The sequence below is a fragment of the Oncorhynchus kisutch genome, linkage group LG28 (genome assembly GCF_002021735.2).
Source record: "Oncorhynchus kisutch isolate 150728-3 linkage group LG28, Okis_V2, whole genome shotgun sequence".
NCBI lineage: Eukaryota > Metazoa > Chordata > Actinopteri > Salmoniformes > Salmonidae > Oncorhynchus > Oncorhynchus kisutch.
In genome coordinates this window covers 11,885,288-11,906,395 of record NC_034201.2, presented here as the reverse complement: position 1 = coordinate 11,906,395, position 21,108 = coordinate 11,885,288, and the positions used below count along the sequence as shown (strand labels likewise).

At 42.5% G+C, this 21,108-nt stretch overlaps 1 protein-coding gene across 8 annotated transcripts in view; it reads right to left on the bottom strand.

Annotated features, from left to right (window-relative positions):
* Nucleotides 1–1,362: 1,362 nt before the first annotated feature.
* The window catches only part of LOC109873266 (roundabout homolog 2), a 191,865-nt gene continuing 172,119 nt past the window's right edge, over nucleotides 1,363–21,108 (bottom strand). For 7 of the 8 annotated variants that reach the window (XM_031808381.1, XM_031808384.1, XM_031808385.1 and 4 more), the window contains 6 exons: nucleotides 11,490–11,646; nucleotides 9,376–9,633; nucleotides 8,203–8,399; nucleotides 3,546–3,710; nucleotides 3,078–3,341; nucleotides 1,363–2,900 (listed from right to left, as the gene is read on the bottom strand). In XM_031808381.1, coding sequence (XP_031664241.1) covers nucleotides 2,899–2,900; nucleotides 3,078–3,341; nucleotides 3,546–3,710; nucleotides 8,203–8,399; nucleotides 9,376–9,633; nucleotides 11,490–11,646 — 1,043 coding nt within the window. In that variant the 3' untranslated portion in view covers nucleotides 1,363–2,898. The remainder of the gene's footprint in view (nucleotides 2,901–3,077; nucleotides 3,342–3,545; nucleotides 3,711–8,202; nucleotides 8,400–9,375; nucleotides 9,634–11,489; nucleotides 11,647–21,108) is intronic. The other variant, XM_031808382.1, reaches the window with a different exon arrangement.

The following is a 21,108-nucleotide window of genomic DNA, read 5'->3' as shown; positions in this document are numbered from 1 at the left end:
TGTATTTTTTGCCTCTGTGGATCGACGTGAACTTTTTCTGCCCGATCGACAAAAGAAAATAAAGATAAATCCCGAGTAGGTGTTCTAAAACGCTCGACTGGTAGTGTATAACACGATTAAATAAAACTCCTCCCTCCTTCCTGCAATTTTCCCTATCTTATCTTTATCTTTGGTTATGTTACCCTGGCCGTTGCTTTCTCTGCCTCTTTTCCAGTTGAAAGTTTTGGTACATTCACTCCAGCAACATAGCACTCTGCATCCCAGTGCTGGTTTACCTCTGAAGCTAAGCATAGTTGGTAATGGTCGCTCCCTGGATGCGAGACAAGATGTAGCTGGAAGTAGTGAAAATAAGCATGTGAAAAATAAACGTGTGGGCAAGAAATGTCACATAAGGAAAAACACTTGAAAAATGTACATGTGAAACTTCACACATAGCTAAAAAACACGTCTGACTCGTGAAACTTGCAACAACAAAACCAATTTGAAAACCACATTTTTTTGAATGTGTTTTTCTTTCATGTTTTCTTTTATAAGTGATACATTATTCCTTCCGTATCTGTCATCAGAGTTGTGTTGCTCTCTGATTGGCCAGTAAGAACAGCCAAGCTTAGCCCAGGGAGATGTATGTGACAGAGGCTGGAGCCAACAGTGGTTTGAACATTTGCAGTACTAATGTGATCTCATACAGCAGTTGTTTCATTAGGTGTAGTGAGTACAGTATATGAAGAATGGAGATGAAAAGCATGGATTCCCCAGGAAAAGCCACCATAACTCTTAAAATCAATACAATTGCATTTCTGTATAGTCTGAATGGACTAAATGTCTGAAATGTAATCATCACTGAATTTACATGCATTTACAAAAGTCCATAAAGACGACGGAAAATCACTAGAAAAAAGGAGAGAATCATCATCGTCATCCTCACCATCTGTCGTTGTATCCTGATATCCCCAAATTGCCAATGCTAGAGCTGCGTTATGGCTGATCAGCCTCTTGAGTGTTCAACCTGTATTGTCTTGGTAAATGGATGACTGACATTTCCTCCAGTAAGTAAATGTGTTCTGGTGCAGGAACAGGGAGGGGAGACTGAAGGGATAGATGCATCAAAAAGTTGCCATCATTCTTTTATTTTCCCATTAGCTCTGACTAAGACTGATTTAACACGGAGACGCTTGAGAGAGGGAGACCGAGTATCGTTCTTCATGTGCACCTCGTCTCTGATTCTGTTAAGTGTGTATTCTGCTAACGTGCTACTTATGAGTGCATGCACATAATGCCCTAATGGGGGAAATCAGTTAACATTTCTCACATGAGGAGAATGCTTTACACCATCAACTCACATGCACAGCACAGAGACTCATGGTTGATTCCACATACACGTTTTATTTGCATCGTATGAACGGCCACACTGTACGTGCCTGAGTATTTCAGAGGGCAGACCGGATCTGGCAGGTACAGAGTCTTTACAGGTGAAGCCAATACAAAGAACAACCAGAAAAGAACAAAGAAGTGAATGAAAACACTGCATTGTGAAGCTAGCAACCAGCTGCCCTCCGTGACTGGTTACAGCGTTGAGGATATGCTGATTAGGCGAGGGGCTCACTATTCCTCACTAACCCTGATGAGTGTCACCGGTGTGTTGCCAGGGTCGTAGATAGGGGCCACATTATACTGCACCGGTAGGATTAAAACAGACGGCCATCATATCTATGATGGGTGTATTATTCAAATCTAATTGCATATAGTTGTTAATCATGTTTACCAGTCACTGACAGCTATGAAAACCCGGTCTGGGATTAGCTAGTCGTCTCAAGGCCAACATCTCTTCATCTTACTTTGTTCCCATGGGCAACACTGACAGAGTCCATCTGTGCACACAGCTGTCCCCACCTGACCACACACCTGAGTGGCGCTCTGTTGGCCCAACGCCTCCCTATCAACAACTAGCTGCCGCCCTTCGCCTCTGCCCTTCGCATCTACACTTTAAATGTTACGCGTAGATGGTTTCACCTTTTATCGATTATTCTGAACAGTCATTCATTTTTGGAATACAAGTACCGCTGCCTCACTGTCATGGGAATATACTGTATGGGAAACAGACTGCCAAGCAGTACAATGCACACTGGCCGGATCATCCTCACAAACCACCGCAGATTTGAACAAGAAGAAAAAAAACATCACATCTTAACGTTTTCTATGTGGCCGTTTTTTTTTAACATTATATCTCTCAATACATCTGTGTCTCTGAAAAGCATGTTCTGTCATATATTATCTATTAGGTTCTATTATAGACACTCCTCCGCTTCATTCTTCTTTCAGCTCAGCTGATGACTTTGTGCTTATTATCACCCAACGCTCTGTGCAAAGTAAACAATACAGTAGTTTCATCAAAATAAAATAAGTATTTCAAGCATTTATGAAAAACGAATGTGGCACCACAAGTCCATCAACTCACAATGTAAAATTACAAGTAAAAGAGACAACTTCAATGTCAGATTTTGGCTTGCATAGCGAAGCAAAACAAGAGAAAAACTGAAAATACAAAACCTATTTACAAAGAAATGCAAGTCCTTTCACTTTCATGAGTCAATAGCTTAACTGTAGTGATTTTACTTCATTAATGTAGAGTGACTTACTGTACATCTTGTGACATGAAACAGGAGGGGCAAGTGACATACAGAATATTATATTGGAAGGAAGGATGAAAGTAACACTGTAAAAAGAACACTGTGAGACGTGTCTGTGTGTCTGTACATCACATTAAACAGCTCTGCGTTTCCCTCACACTCTTTCCACTTCCTGACATTTCTCCATCCTCCGTCCTGTAGCATTTGGAGAGAGGAAATCTCATTGCACTTATAGACAGGCAGCACTGGAGGGTCCGACTCATCACAAAGACTCTGCAAGAGGAAGACACAGAGATCCGAAATCAAAGTGTCAATCTCAGGTGATCATTTGTCACACTGTGAGACGTGTCTGTGTGTCTGTACATCACATTAAACAGCTCTGCATTTCCCTCGCTCTCTTAAACAAATTGCCGCTGTGGAAATATTAGTCAGAAGGCGCTAGATACGTACATCGTTCTCCGTAGTTCTGCTCGGTGCTGTTGGGAGGCGGGTGGCCATTGTGGCTGTTGTGTGGGTGGTCAATGCCAGCCCCAGCCCTGTGGCGGGCCCTGCCCAGGGTGCCCATGTTGGCGGGAGTGCCGCTCCAGGAGGCCATGTGCTGCCGCTCCAGCGTGGAGACCATACACTCCTCAGGGGGGTCCGAGCCTCCGGCCGCCCATGAACCATGCAGCCTGGCCCCCACACTGTTGACCTGCTCTGGGGCAGGAGAGGCTGCTGAGGAGAGAGGATGACAAGAGGCTCAGATTAACACTGCCATTAACCTTCGGGGCAATACACAGACTTTGTAATCAAGGATGGACCAGTGGGTCATATCATAGGGATCAGTATGGCTAATAAGCTCGTTAACAACCACAGTCAACTAAGAAGCTCCTATCCACCTTCCTCATCCCCCCCCCCCTCCCCCACCCCACGTCCTACCATCTGTGGGGGTGTCTCTCCGTCTAGGCAGCGTCCCAACAGTTTCTGCCCGGGGTTTGCGTCCAGTGTGCGTGGCCTTCTGGTGACCGAGGCTCTGTGTGCCCAGAGCACTGCTCTCTGTGGAGCCTGAGCTACCTGGCCGACCCCGCTGGGAGTACCCTTTACCTACATGGGGTGAAGGAGAGAGCACAGGGACACGGGCACAGTGATTTAGAGAGATGCACAACATCGCTAATCAGTTTAGATTTGCAATCAATGACTTATCACAGCTTTTGCACTGATAAGCTCTATATTAGAAATGATGCAGTGAAAGTACTAAAATGAGTATGAAAAAAATACTACTTTGTAAATCAAATTAACTGAGGACAGGAAGAGAGGAGATGCTTCTATACCTACATTGCTTGCTGTTTGGGGTTTTAGGCTGAGTTTCTGTATAGCACTTTGTGACATCAGCTGATGTAAGAGGGGGGACATAACTGCAATAAACTTTCCTAGATAAGATTGTTGGTGTGGGCAGTACGGATAAACTACTCTCACATCTTGACAATTCAAGCTAAAGGATAAGACGTGGTTGTAATTACTGGCTCCCATCCTAAATGCATTGGCCTTTTCAATCTGTGTGTGTTGGCCCGGTCTCTGGGGGAGAGGAGACAGAGGAGAGACCTTTGTAGAGATAAGCTGATCTAGCATAGCCTTCTCCCCACAGAGGTAACACAGCAGATTACTGCACACCATCAACTTGATCACAGAAACAGCACATACTGTATATCAGCAGAGAGTCCCCTGTGTCTCAGCTAGCATGCCTTAATGTTCCATCATCTCCCAGAAAACTGACTAGGACTGAACCGTGGTCTCACTCTCCTTCACCACACAGACTAGGGGTCGACAAAATAACATCAATCTTGCCCTCTGGATCTGAAGTCGCCTCACCTTGTCCCTTCTCCCCAACTCATTCACTTTGTTTTTATAACATTAGAGAGACTGAAAGAAGAAGTGTTTAGACAATATGGTCATACCCTTGAAATGGCAGTGAGAGTTTGAAAGTGAAACAAAAAGCCCAAATGAGATGTCACAGAGAAAAGACAGCTTCCATCTGAAATCAAATAACTAACTAGTTGTAATGTTTCTGTTCTTCCATGGAGATGGATTTCACTCATGTGTGTGCACCAGATTGCACACAATTGTTCCTTTCTTTCCCTTTCATAGAATGTTATTTTTTTCAAATTAATGAGTCTGAATATCACATTATGAAACCATCAGTCTTGAGTATGACACGGTATGGTTGAGAAAATTGGATATCAAAAAGCTGTCAGTCAAAACTGCATAATGTGCAGTCAAAACAGCAAAGCATTTACTCTCCATAAGTGGGTTACTGAATAAAACCATTGCTATTGCCAATTTACTCACTGCTCCCAAATCTTTGACTTCCTGCTCAATGTAAAGATGTGTGCACCTGACTGCCATGAAAAAAAAAAACACATGAACAAATCACATGTATATATTTTTGTTGTTGAAATGTTTGGACGCGTGTTATGTTTTACATATACATTTTTCATAGGTTTTTCCCTCGTGAAGAAAATACATTCCCGACATGTAACAAGTTTTTTTCTCCACACGTTTATTTTTAAAGACTTCCAGCCACATCTGGTCTCCCATCTAGGGACTGACCAATACCAACGCTGCTTAGCTTCAGAAGCAAACCAGCAGTGGGATACAGAGTGCTATGCTGCTGGAAAGAATGTACCAACACTTTCACCTGGAAAAAAGGCAGAGAAAGCAAAGGCCAGGGTAACATAACCAAAGATAGGGAAAACTACACAAAAGAGGGAAGCGTTTTATTTAATTGCGTTATCATAACAAATGTTTCAGTGTTTTTTTGTTTTCTGCATCCATTTACAATTAATTTGTTTTTGCAATATTTTGTTTTGCTATTAATAATTTGTGGTTCATGTTTTGATTTAAATATCATTATTTTTGTTTGCAATACTTCAGATGCTTTGCTTGATATTAATGCCACAAAAGTAATTCACTCCCTAGAGGATTGCACCATATAATAACATATTACTCTAAGGAGTTTACGTTTAAGGAGTATAAGCATATATACCTAAATCTAACTGCCTGTAGCTCAGGCCCTGAAGCAAGGATATGCATATTCTTGATATCATTTGAAAGGAAACACTTTGAAGTTTGTGGAAATGTGAAAGGAATGTAGGAGAGTATAAAACATTAGATCTGGTAAAAGATAATACAACATTTTCATCTTTGAAATGCAAGAGAAAGGCCATAATGTATTATTCCAGCCCAGGTACAATTTAGATTGTGGCCACTAGATGGCGGAAGTGGAAGTGCACAGTTTTAGACTGATCCAATGAACCATTGCATTTCTGTTTAACCTTTTGCGTGTGGGGGGGCTGTATTTTCGTTTTTGGCAAAAAAATGTACCCATTTGAAACGACCTATGTCTCAGCCCCAGAAACTAGAATATGCATATAATTCTCAGATTAGGATAGAAAACACTCTAAAGTTTCCAAAACTCAAAAAATATTGTCTGTGAGTATAACAGAACTGATATTGCAGGCGAAAACCAGAGGAAAATCCAATCAGGAAGTGCCTCTTATTTTGAAACCTCTCTGTTCCTATGCATGCCTATCCTCCATTTAAAGGGATATCAACCAAATTCCTTTTTCTATGGCTTCCCTAAGGTGTCAACAGTCTTTAGACATAGTTTCAGGCTTTTATTTTGAAAAATGAGCGTGAAAGATCACATTGCGTAAGTTGATAGGTGGGGGCTCTCAGAGTGAGTTTTGCGCTACAGAGTAAAGCGGCCATTGTTTCTCCCGGTGTTATTGACAAACCTACACACCCGGTACATATATTATATATATATTTTAAAAACAACCTGAGGATTGATTATAAAAAACGTTTGACATGTTTCTGTGGACATTATGGATATTATTTGGAATATACGTCTGCGTTGTCGTGACCGCTCTTTCCTGTGGATTTCTGAACATAACGCGACAAACAAACGGAGGTATTTTGGGTATAAAAATAATCTTTATGGAACAAAAGGAACATTTGTTGTGTAACTGGGAGTCTCATGAGTGAAAACATCCGAAGATCATCAAAGGTAAACGATTAATTTGATTGCTTTTCTGATTTTCGTGACCTAGCTACTTAATGCTTAGTGTACATGTTTTGTTATGCTATCGATAAACTTACACAAACGTTTGGATTGCGTTCGCTGTAAAGCATAATTTCTAAATCTGAGATGACAGGTGGATTAACAAAAGGCTAAGCTGTGTTTTGCAATATTGCACTTGTGATTTCATGAATATGAATATTTTTTAGTGATATTATTTGACTGTGGCGCTATGCTATTCAGCGGTTGCTGACGAAAATGATTGAGTAGCGTCAAGAAGTTAAAATGTTGTATCAGGACCGCCCAAATGTGCCTAATTTGTTTATTAATAACGTTCATGTTCAAAACTGTGCACTCTCCTCAAACAATAGCATGGTATTCTTTCACTGTAAAAGCTACTGTAAATTGGACAGTGCAGTTAGATGAACAAGAATTTAAGCTTTCTGCCCATATCAGATATGTCTATGGGAATTGTTCTTGTTACAAATGCGGGACAAGCGCAGAATAGTGGACAGACTATATATATATAACTATTGGGGGGGGGGCAGGTTAATTGATCAAGTTCAAATGGTGACATAGCAATCCTTAGTTGCTACATCCATATACTTAAATATTAATGATATGCTCCAATTGATTCTTGAAGAATATAATGTATAAATGCCTCATGAGCTTAGTTCATCTGTCATACCCCATCAGAACCCAAAATATAAGCTTGATTTGCTCTGTTTGTAAACTCCTTAAGGATCGGTGTGTCCCCTGCGGGACGGTTGAGCTAACGTAGACAAATGCAATTGTTCTGCGAATGTCCCGCAAAATCGTTCTCTGGTCCCACATTTGTGCTTTTTAGATGTGGTCACCCTAATTCGACGCGTGGAAACAATGCTGCTGTAACATTTTAGCACCATCTTTTCACATGAGGAGAATAACATTCTTTCAACCACACATGTGAATCTGCAATTCCACATGTGAAAGCAAGATTCTCACAGTTGGGAGTTATCTTTTAAATGTGAAACAGCTAATAAAATGTTCACATGTGAACTTGCAATTCCACATGTGAAATTGAGATATTCATGTGGAGTTTTCTTACAAATTTGAATTTCACTTTCAAATGTGGAATTGCAAGTTGAAAAAAAGTATAAAAAAACAATTACATTTAAAAATCTAATTTGCAGTTTCATATTTGAAAAATTTCAGATGGAAAAATCTCATTTTCACATGTGGAATTGCAAATTCACATGTGAAAAACAATAACATGTGGAAGTTTTTCACATATGAACCTGCAAATTAGATTTCACATGTGATTGATTTTCATATATGAACTTGAAATTCCATATGTGAAAGTATTCTCCTCACATGTGAAAAGGTGGTGTTAATATGGTTTCACGTGTGAAATTTAAGCTCAACATGTGAAAAGAGCTATTTCAAATGTGAAACTGCAAATTTAACATGATCCGTGTGTGTTTGAAGGGCATGATCCGTGTGTGTTTGTGTGTGCGTGTGCGTGCATGTGTGTCTCACCTGAGCCCTCCAGGTTGTCCATGCTGAGTCCAGCAGTGTAGTCAAAGCCACAGAGCTGACGTGACACTCCGTAGCCTTCATCCTCCTCTTCTTCCTCACACTGGAGGTTGGTCCCCAAGTCAGACCCCAGCGTGCTAGACACATAGCCCATCGGAGGGACAGGGGCCTTGGGCGGGTGTGGGCTGCCCTTCATATGCCTGTATAGAACATGAGGGAACATGTTATGTCACTGAGACAGGAAACTGAGCAGCAGATAAAGACACTAACAGACAGGACGTAAAGGCTAAAACACAAATCCCTGAACAACCAAATGCCAGAGTGCAGTACTAGGGCCTCGTTCAGCATTGGTGAGTGTTTGTGTGGGAGATTGAATTCATTATTTTCGCTTCACAACTATGTGCACATCCCTTCCGCGACGCTCGTGCTAGCACTAACACAATGGACTGGTAATTGTCTGGGTGAAGGGAGAAGAATAGCAGGGTTGGGCAGGGCTGTCAGTAACGTGTCTGTTTTCTCCCCCCACCGCTGTCCCCTCCGATGCCTTGCCCCATGCCTCGTCCCACTATGGAGGAGACGCATATGTAATTAGCAGCTCTTCTTCCTGTTGTCAGAGCAGCACGCTAGGCCAAAACCCATCATTACCCCTCAACACGCGTTCCTACGAACATGACCCGTTTCCCAATGCCTGTTACACGTTAGAGGTGTAATCAATGAAGGGATGTTTTTATCGCTCACATGAAACATGAAACCAGGGGTTAGGATGACATGACTAAATACCACACCGATATAAAACACTCAACAAGACTATTGGCTATTGATATGCAAAATATCTAGCTCAGTTCTAGAGAACGACAGCTCATTCATTCACAGTGCAAAGCAGAAATTGCCAGGTGAATGTCTCATGATTGAAATATCATAGGCAATTTAGACAAATTTAACAAGTACCGGTGGCAATTCAAAAGCACACAAAGTACAGTACTTATCTGTTCATTTCACAGTGGAAAGTGGATACATAATGCATCCAAAACATGCAGCAAGGGCAATTGTTGTATCATATCATGTGCCTGACTCCACAGAGGCTTTGAGAAGAGACTACATAGAAAGTAAAGAGTTATTGTCCAAAGGAAGGAAGAAATCCATTGACAGATCCACAGTAATTTCTCTCCTCCTCACCATGTCTGTTTGGCCACTTCATACTGGTAGGCTCTGGTCAGCTCATCCAGGTGGGCCTGCAGCATGGACTGCATCTCCTCATGGTGGGTGGAGCTTAGGGAGGAGGATGACGGTTGGCTGTAGGTAGCTGCTGCCGGGGAAGAGGCCACTCCCCTGAGGGGCGGGGTGGGCACTCGCTCCTCCTCTAGATCGTCGTCCAATCCCTGGTGAAGGTAAGTCTGGACAGGAAGGGGCGGGGCCCAGCTGTCACTGTCATACCTACAATATGTAGGGAACGAGAATGTCAGTAATTCAGGCTAAAATCTAAAACCTTGTACTGTGGATGTGTGTGTTTATGGCTATGTTTACACAGGCAGCCCAAAGTCTTCTTTTTTTTTACCACTAATTGGTCTTCGGACCAATCAGATCAGCTCTGAAAAAGATCTAATGTGATTTGTCAAAAGACCAATTAGTGGATATTTGGCTGCCTGTATAAACAGAGCCTATGGTGCTTAGAAATCTATGTAAGTGTGTTACTGCTAGTGCACAGTGACTTGCTCTCAGTGTTATACACTGGTGACGAGACAAAGCCTAGCCAACAGACAAATACTATTCTTTTTCTACTGGTTTGTATTTTGCCAGACCGTTAAACACACTGTTATCTGATGTTCTATCTCTCAGCAGAGGGAGAGAGGGAATTACACAGATTGGCTGCGGTTTGTAATTACAAAGTGACTGGCAGGAATGGGGTGCTGAGATCAAATGAAAAGATCTAACCACATGCTGTTTTGTTATAAGTGGTGGTGAACCAGCCAACGCTTCTTGAAACTGGCTGCAAGATATGTATGCAAATGTGCACACCCCAAGGTTTTAGGCAGAAATACACTGAGTGTACAAAACATTAGGAACATGACCTGATGAATTCAGGTGAAAGCTATGATCCCTTATTGATGTCACCAGTTGAATCCACTTTAGTCAGTGTAGATGAAGGGCAGGAGACGGTATCAACATCCTCAGATTCCCAAGGAAAGTATTATAATATAATAATATAATAATAATTTGAAATCATACATTTGTCCTTGCACAGCAACAGTCCTACAGTAACTGCATTATATTACCCCCAATATCTAGGGCAAGGTTCTTCCACTGCCCTCTTTCCAAAAAATACCTGTGACAAAAACAGTGTCTTTTTCTTACAATAACAAGCCGAGTAATGAAGATGGCTGTTTCCTCAGTATGACAAGTGCAGACACCAGGAGCTCAATCAGCACTGGAGTACCCTGTAACAGCCTGCTGCTCGTTTGTGCTTAGCCCTCTCGTTTAGCGCGCACACACACACACACACACACACACACACACACACACACACACACACACACACACACACACACACACACACACACACACACACACACACACACACACACACACACACACACACACACACACACACACACACACACACACACACACACACACACACACACACACACACACACACACACACACACACACACCTAGAGATAGAGGAGAGCTCCAGGAGAGACAGAGAGCCATGCTGGTTACAGCCAATTAGGAGAGGGTTTTTCTTTCCTCTCAATGGCTCACTGACAGACCTTAGATCCCCAAAAGACAAGAAAGGCTACATGTGCTCCTTGCTATTATTTCACTTCCTGTGATATCATGATAGAATGTTTATAGGTACATGTATCAAAATACTATTTAGGGTATTCTAATGACTTTCAAAGACATTTGTTTTTTAAACACAATAGTTATATATAGTCATAGAAATATACAGTAGTAATATTGGAATGGATTTGGAAATACACTTGGAATGTATTGGCACGTAGAATTACACAGTGTATTTCCAATACAAAATATATATACACTCCCATGCATTTCAACCCAGGCCTGTTTGGTATTTGAAATAACGTATTTAGAAATACTGTAAGTATTTTCAAATAGTAAGCATTTTATTGGAAATTATTTGAAATAAAAGTAGATGATTTGGGACACATTATTTGACCAAAATACATAGAAAACAAGTACTTCAATAACAAAGAATCAAAACATGTATTTGTACCCAGGTCTGCGATGTCTACATGTGTGTGGAGAGAGAAAACATATTATCTTACCCTCCTCCATGGTTCTCTAGGGGGTAGTGGTCCACCTCAGTGCCTGGCAGAGGGTGCATGGGTGGGGGAGGCAGGGGCATGTTGACCCAACAGGACCCATTGGATTTGGAGGTCTTCGACCCACCCTTCGACTTCTTTTTCTTGCCGCCCTTTCCACCTGAGTGGAGAGAGAGAAAGAGACTTGGCCCTAAACAGAGAGTACACAGTGGCAAAATACCTGACCACTGTGACTGACCCAAACTTAAAGGAATGCTTTGACTATGTACAGACTCAGTGAGCATAGCCTTGCTATTGAGAAAGGCCACCGTAAGTAGACCTGGCTCTCAAGACAAGACAGACTATGTGCACCCTGCCCACAAAAAGAGGTGGAACTGCACTGAGCTGCACTTCCTAACCTCCTGCCAAATGTATGACAATATTAGAGACACATATTTCCCTCAGATTACACAGATCCACAAAGAATTCGAAAACAAACCCAATTTTGATAAACTTGTAAATACAACCCATATTTATGTTTATTTATTTTCCCTTTTGTACTTTCACTATTTGCACATCGTTACAACACTGTATATATACATAACATGAAATGTCTTTATTCTTTTGGAACTTCTGCGAGTGTAATGTGACTGTTCATTTTTATTGTTGATTTCAATTTAGTTTATTATCTACTTCACTTGCTTTGGCAATGTTAACATATGTTTCCCATGCCAAAAAAAGCCCTTGAATTGAACTGAATTGAGAGAGGGAAGGGAAGTCAGAGATAGAGAGATGATCTTATTAGCCCGGTCTTTGCCTCACAATGTAGAGATATCCCTACAGCCCCCAAGCTGCGGGTTTTAATGAGCTGATACTATTTCCCACCCCATGTGGTTCACACACACACACACACACACACACACACACACACACACACACACACACACACACACACACACACACACACACACACACACACACACACACACACACACACTGCTGCTTGGAAAGCTATTTTATCATCACCTGGGCTTTCTCCCTCTCTTTCTCCCCCACCTGGCTCTCATTATTTCTCTCTTAGTGTGCTGACAGAGCACTAAGACTTTTCCTCTATGTTGACATATTGTGACCTTGGGACTATAAGGTTCTATCTGCACAAAGCATAGTTCTGAGATATTCAGCATAAGACTTTTCACATCGCAGATCTCAGAACTGTTTTGAATTGTTCTTTCATAACCCATTAAGGTTCTCACCTTAAAGATACCTGAAGTGCAGAGTATCAAAATGCTGAGACATTTGTAAATAATTTTTTTTAGGGGCGTGCAATCACAGATCGAACCTTATGGCTCTGAAATGTCAATCTGGGTTCAACCATAAGGTTCTGTCTGACACTTCTGAACTAGACGTGTTCAGTTAAGAAAACTGTAGCTATTTGAATGCATCAATGATAGACTGAAACTATTTTATCAAGATAGAGTCAGAACACTATATTAAGAAATGCATTATGATCATCAGACAAATTCAATGATGTAACAACATCATTTACAGTTTTTTTTTGCTTGAGTGCCATTATTGATGCCTAAACCATATTTAGAGTGAGATAGAAAAAAATCAATTTGAACTTGGCATTATAAGGTTCTAACTTCACAGTCCCAAGGTCTCGATTTCTTAAAGAAGCACTGAGACCTGGGACCCGGAGCTGCAGGCTGGCTCCCTCACTCTGTCCATTCCCTCTCTTCCTCTTCATCTCTGAACCAGCCCTCAGGTGAGCATACAGCCCAAAGCATGCAGGAGAACGGCCGGCCACCTGACCAACAGACAGACTGACTGAGACTCTCCCTACAATACGGCTCTGCTCGGTAAAGCCAAGCTAATTGAATATCCATGGGTCAAAACACAAAGGAATCCCTGCCTCTGCTAATCAAATTAATCCAAAGAAATGTGCCTTCATTTTCTGACATTTCTGGGGTAGAAAAACTCCCGAGGCTGAGGAGTAAAAATCGACATGAAGAGAGGAGCGATTAACCACTGTATCCTCAGGGTCCATTTACAATGAACATGTAAATGTAACATCCCCCTCTCTCTGCTGCCCCCTTTCTCCCTCCATCTCTAACTTGTTGTTTGTGCTCTCCCTGTCTGCTCTCTCTACTCAACTCAACATTCAACTCTCGGCTCTCTTTTCTAATCAATCCTCAGAAAATATATATCTTCTTCTATTGTTTCCAGGACTGGCGTAACACCGTTTCTCTGGACCACCCCCGCAAGGTAGGAGTCGCCCCACCCCAAATAAAAAATTGCATGCATCAGCCAGACAGCTTCTCACAAAGTATATGCTACCAATCACTGTCCATGGTGCTGAAATTGTGATACGTCTATGCGGCTGCCTATCGAATCGATGATAGGCTTTCTGTGGTGCCAGGGCATGTAGCCTATAGTTTTGCTTTAGCTAATGGACAAATGTTTATTGGTAGAACAATTTGGATGTAATTTTCTCATGCTAAACCTAACATTTCACAAAGCTACAGTATACACATTCTAAGTGTCATTAGGCTGCCATTTAGACTCCTGGCTGGTGGCAATAATGTAATTACTTGTTCAGTAATTAAAGTTGGCAATTCAAACTTTGCAGATCGTAAAATTTATTGAGGAAAATAAGAACAATCCGAAATGTATTTTTGTTACTGTCGCAAAGCTAACTAAAAAGCAGCATTCCCCAAGTGAGGATGGCTTTCACTTCAGCAGTAATAAATTAATGAACTTCTTTGAGGAAAAGATCATGATTATTAGAAAGCAAAGTACGGACTCCTCTTTAAATCTGCGTATTCCTTCAAAGCTCAGTTGTCCTGAGTCTGCACAACTCTGCCAGGACCTAGGATCAAGAGAGACACTCAAGTGTTTTAGTACTATATCTCTTGACACAATGATCAAAATAATCATGGCCCCTAAACCTTCAAGCTGCATACTGGACCCTATTCCAACTAAACTTCTGAAAGAGCTGTTTCCTGTGCTTGGCCCTCCTATGTTGAACATAATAAACGGCTGTCGATCCACCGCATGTGTACCAAACTCACTAAAAGTGGCAGTAATAAAGCCTCTCTTGAAAAAGCCAAACCTTGACCCAGAAAATATAAAAAACTATCGGCCTATATAGAATCTTCCATTCCTCTCAATAAAAAATAAAAAAACTGCTTTCCTGAAGACAAACAATGTATATGAAATGCTTCAGTCTGGTTTTAGACCCCATCATAGCACTGAGACTGCACTTGTGAAGGTGGTAAATGACCTTTCAATGGCATCAGACCGAGGCTCTGCATCTGTCCTCGTGCTCCTAGACCTTAGTGCTGCTTTTGATACCATCGATCACCACATTCTTTTGGAGAGATTGGAAACCCAAATTGGTCTACACGGACAAGTTCTGGCCTGGTTTAGATCTTATCTGTCAGAAAGATATCAGTTTGCCTCTGTTTATGGTTTGTCCTCTGACAAATAAACTGTACATTTCAGTGTTCCTCAAGGTTCCGTTTTAGGATCCCTATTGTTTTCACACAGCTGAACATTTCAAGCTGAACATTTCAATGAAACATGGTGAAGCTGTCACGTCCTGACCTTAGTTCCTTTTTTATGTCTCTGTTTTAGTGGGGTCAGGGCGTGAGTTGGGGTGGGCAGTCTATGTTTTGTAGTCTAGGTTTTGGATTTCTGTGTTTGGCCTGGTATGGTTCCCAATCAGAGGCAGCTGGCAATCGTTGTCTCTGATTGAGAACCATACTTAGGCAGCCTGTTTTCCCACTATGGGTGTGGGTAGTTTTTTTTGTCTCTGTGTCTGCACCAGACAGAACTGTTTCGTGTTGGTCTATTTTAGTTATTTTGGTCTTAGTGTTCTGAGTTATAATAAATATGAACATGGACACTAACGACGTTGTATATTGGTCCGATCCTTCCTACTCCTCCTCAGATGAAGAGGCCCCAAAATTGCCCTCGCTAGAAGCCTGTGTTTCAGACATAAGGAAGTGGATGGCTGCAAAATGTCTACTTTTAAACTCGGACAAAACAGAGATACTTGTTCTAGGTCCCAAAGAAAAAAAGAGATCTTCTGTTGAATCTGACAATTAATCTTAATGGTTGTACAGTCGTCTCAAATAAAACTGTGAAGGACCTCGGCGTTACGATGGACCCTGATCTCTCTTTTGACGAACATATCAAGACTGTTTCAAGGACAGCTTTTTTCCCATCTACGTAACATTGCAAAAATCAGAAACTTTCTGTCCAAACATTATGTAGAAAAATCTATCCATGCTTTTGTTACTTCTAGGTTAGACTACTGCAATGCTCTACTTTCCGGCTACCCGGATAAAGCACTAAATAAACTTCAGTTAGTGCTAAATACGGCTGCTAGAATCCTGAATAGAACCAACCAAATTTGATCATATTACTCAAGTGCTAGCCTCCCTACACTGGCTTCCTGTTAAGGCAAGGGCTGATTTCAAGGTTTTACTGCTAACCTACAAAGCATTACATGGGCTTGCTCCTACCTAATTCTCTGATTTGGTCCTGCCGTACATACCTACACGTACGCTACGGTCACAAGACACAGGCCTCCTAATTGTCCCTAGAATTTCTAAGCAAACAGCTGGAGGCAGGGCTTTCTCCTATAGAGCTCAATTTTTATGGAATGGTCTGCCTACCCATGTGAGAGACGCAGACTCGGTCTCAACCTTTAAGTCTTTACTGAAGACTCATCTCTTCAGTGGGTCATATGATTGAGTGTAGTCTGGCCCAGGATTGTGAAGGTGAACGGAAAGGCTCTGGAGCAACGAACCGCCCTTGCTGTCTCTGCCTGGCCGGTTCCCCTCTTTCCACTGGGATTCTCTGCCTCTAACCCTATTACAGGGGCTGAGTCACTGGCTTACTGGTGCTCTTTCATGCCGTCCCTAAGAGGGGTGCGTCACTTGAGTGGGTTGAGTCACTGATGTGATCTTCCTGTCTGGGTTGGCGTCCCCCCTTGGGTTGTGCCGTGGCGGAGATCTTTGTGGGCTATACTCGGCCTGGTCTCAGGATGGTAAATTGGTGGTTGAAGTTATCCCTCCAGTTGTTTGGGGGCTGTGCTTTGGCAAAGTGGGTGGGGTTATATCCTTCCTGTTTGGCCCTGTCCGGGGATATCATCGGATGGGGCCACAGTGTCTCCTGACCCCTCCTGTTTCAGCCTCCAGTATTTATGCTGCAGTAGTTCATGTGTCGGGGGGCTAGGGTCAGTCTGTTATATCTGGAGTACTTCTCCTGTCTTATCCGGTGTCCTGTGTGAATTTAAGTATGCTCTCTCTATTTCTCTCTTTTTCTCTTTCTTTCTCTCTCTCAGAAGGACCTGAGTCCTAGGACCATGCCTCAGGACTACCTGGCATGATGACTCCTTGCTGTCCCCAGTCCACCTGGCCATGGGAATCCTGACCTATTCACCGGAAGTGCTACCTGTCTCAGACCTGCTGTTTTCACATTTCTAGAGACAGCAGGAGTGGTAGAGATACTCTTAATGATTGGCTATGAAAAGCCAACTGACATTTACTCCTGAGGTTCTGACTTGCTGCACCCTCGACAACTACTGTGATTATTATTATTTGATGACCATGCTGGTCATTTATGAACATTTGAACATCTTGGCCATGTTCTGTTATAATCTCCACCCGGCACAGCCAGAAGAGGACTGGCCACCCCTCATAACCTGGTTCCTCTCTAGGTTTCTTCCTAGGTTTTGGCCACCGTCATTCTACACCTGCATTGCTTGGTGTTTGGCGTTTTAGGCTGGGTTGTTTCTGTACAGCACTTTGAGATATCAGCTGATGTACGAAAGGCTATATAAATACATTTGATATGATATTTTCAATACAACAGCATACTAATCAGAAACCATTGGATTTTTTGTTGTTGTTGGATTTTTTTATATACAACTGTCCTGTATAGCCAACCTGAACCTGCATGACATGAGCCTTCCTAGCACTCTGTCCCAGCTTGGATAAAAATTAAAAACAGTCTAATAATGCCAAATAATACAGTCAGTCCACCCTCAAAACACTAGCTTACTAGGGATGATTTAATTATGCAGTGTGGCCTACTATATATAGCTGTCACATCCTGATCTGTTTCACCTGTCTTTGTGATTGTTTCCACCCCCCTCCAGGTGTCGCCCATCTTCCCCATTATTCCCTGTGTATTTATACCTGTGTTCTGTATTTGTCTGTTGCCAGTTCGTTTTGTTTCGTCAAGCCTACCGATGTTTTTCCCTCTGTTCCTGTCTCTCGATTGTACTTGTTTTCTAGTTTTCCCGGTTTTGACAATTTCTGCCTGCCCTTACCCTGAGCCTGCCTGCCGTCCTGTACCTTTGCAACACCTATCTGGATCACTGATCTCTGCCTGCCCTGACCCTGAGCCTGCCTGCCGTCCTGTACCTTTGCCACACCTATCTGGATTATGGACCCCTGCCTGCCCTTGACCTGTCTTTTGCCTGCGCCTGTTGGATTAATAAACTGTTGTTACTTCGACGTTGTCTGCATCTGGGTCTACGTGATAATAGCTATATATAGTATTTAACTGCTATTTAGCTGCTATTATAAACCGTTTATAAAAAATAACACACAAAAAAGCCTAACAATGAGGAAAAAAGTAGTTGGCTAGAGGATAAATTCAGCCAATATTTATTGTTGAAATAAGCAGGTTTTGTCTGGCAAATAACTTACACAAATGAGCTGCAATCAAGGTAAATTGAATGTAAAGAAATTGAATGAACTCCAACTTGAGAGACTGACCACGGCCTGTAGGTCCGACTGCTTTCTATAGGCATACTAAGTATTGCCAACCCAGACATTCTTTCCTGAGACATTGTGCATTATATATTACATTTAACCTTATATATTATATACGGTTGAAGTCGGTAGTTTACAGACACCTTAGCCAAATACATTTAAACTCAGTTTTTCACAATGTCTGACATTTAATCCTAGTAAAATGTTCCTGTCTTAGGTCAGTTAGGATCACTACTTTATTTTAAGAATGTGAAATGTCAGAATAATAGTAGAGAGAATGATTTATTTCATCACATTCCCAGTGGGTCAGAAGTTCACATACGCTCAATTAGTATTTGGTAGCATTGCCTTTAAACTGTTTTCCTTGGGTCAAACCTTTTGGGTAGCCTTCCACAAGCTTCCCACAATAAGTTGGGTGAATTTTGGCCCATTCCTCCTGATAGAACTGGTGTAACTGAGTCAGGTTTGTAGGCCTCCTTGCTCGCACAGGCTTTTTCAGTTATGCCCACAAATGTTCCATAGGATTGAGGTCAGGGCTTTGTGAAGGCCACTACAATACCTTGACTTTGTTGTCCTTCAGCTATTTTGCCACAACTTTGGAAGTATGCTTGGGGTCATTGTCCATTTCGAAGACCAATTTGCGACCAAGCTTTAACTTTCTGATTGATGTCTTGAGATGTTGCTTCAATATAACCACATAGTTTTCCTTCCATCTGATGCCATCTATTTTCTGAAGTGCACCAGTCCCTCCTGCAGCAAAGCACCACCACAACATGATGCTGCCACTCCCGTGCTTCATGGTTGGCATGGTGTTCTTCGGCTTGCAAGCCTCCCCCTTTTTCATATGGTCATTATGGCCAAACAGTTCTATTTTTGATTCATCAGACCAGAGGACATTTCTCCAAAAAGTTTGATCCTTGTCCCCATGTGCAGTTGCAAACTGTAGTCTGGCTTTTTTGGAGCAGTGGCTTCTTCCTTGCTGAGCGACCTTTCAGGTTATGTCGATATAGGACTCGTTTTATGGTGGATATAGATACTTTTGTACCTGTTTCCTCCAGCATCTTTAGAAGGTCCTTTGCTGTTGTTCTGGGATTGATTTGCACTTTTCGCACCAAAGTATGTTCATCTCTAGTAGACAGAACACTTACGCACTATTGTTTGTACAGATGAACGGGGTACCTTCAGGCGTTTGGAAATTGCTCCCAAGACTTGTGGAGGTCTACAATTCCTTTTCTGAGGTCTTGATTTATTTTGATTTTCCCATGATGTCAAGCAAAGAGACACTGAGTTTGAAGGTAGGCCTTGAAATATTTCCACAGGTACACCTCCAATTGACTCAAATGATGTCAATTAGCCTATCAGAAGCTTCTAAAGCCATGACATCATTTTCTGGTATTTTCCAAGCTGTTTAAAGGCACAGTCAACTTAGTGTATGTAAACTTCTGACCCACTGGAATTGTGATACAGTGAATTATAAGCAAATCAATCTTTATGTCAACAGTCGCTAGAAATATTACTTGTGTCATGCACAAAGTATATGTCCTAAGTGACTTGCCAAAACTATAGTTTGTTGACATGAAATTTGTGGAGTGGTTGAAAAACGAGATATAATTACTCCAACCTATGTATGTAAACTTCCGACTTCAACTGTATATATTATTATACACTGCTCAAAAAAATAAAGGGAACACTTAAACAACACAATGTAACTCCAAGTCAATCACACTTCTGTGAAATCAAACTGTCCACTTAGGAAGCAACACTGATTGACAATAAATTTCACATGCTGTTGTGCAAATGGAATAGACAACATTTAGCAAGACACCCCCAATAAAGGAGTGGTTATGCAGGTGGGGACCACAGGCCACTTCTCAGTTCCTATGCTTCCTGGCTGATGTTTTGGTCACTTTTGAATGCTGGCGGTGCTTTCACTCTAGTGGTAGCATGAGACGGAGTCTACAACCCACACAAGTGTTTCAGGTAGTGCAGCTCATCCAGGATGGCACATCAATGCGAGATGTGGCAAGAAGGGTTGCTGTGTCTGTCAGCGTAGTGTCCAGAGCATAGAGGCGCTACCAGGAGACAGGCCAGTACATCAGGAGACGTGGAGGAGGCCGTAGGAGGGCAACAACCCAGCAGCAGGACCGCTACCTCCGCCTTTGTGCAAGGAGGAGCAGGAGGAGCACTGCCAGAGCCCTGAAAAATGACCTCCAGCAGGCCACAAATGTGCATGTGTCTGCTCAAACGGTCAGAAACAGACTCCATGAGGCTGGTATGAGGGCCCGACGTCCACAGGTGGGGGTTGTGCTTACAGCGCACGCCTTGCAGGACGTTTGGCATTTGCCAGAGAACACCAAGATTGGCAAATTCGCCACTGGCACCCTGTGCTCTTCACAGATGAAAGCAGGTTCACACTGAGCACATGTGGCAGATGTGACAGTCTGGAGACGCCGTGGAGAACGTTCTGCTGCCTGCAACATCCTCCAGCATGACCGGTTTGGCAGTGGGTCAGTCATGGTGTGGGGTGGCATTTATTTGGGGGGCCGCACAGCCCTCCATGTGCTCGCCAGAGGTAGCCTGACTGCCATTAGGTACCGAGATGATGGTGTGGTTGGTGTGGTTGGCCCTGGGTTCCTCCTAATGCAAGACAATGCTAGACCTCATGTGGCTGGAGTGTGTCAGCAGTTCCTGCAAGAGGAAGGCCTTAAACCCTTCATGGCACTTTCGACAGCATGTCCCGTTAGCAGTAATGACTGCCCTCAAGGCATTGCAACTCCCGGGTCCTATCAGGAGGTGGTGGTGCCGAGAGGGAGGGGTCTACTGACCAGCACACTATGAGCAGAGCACAAACG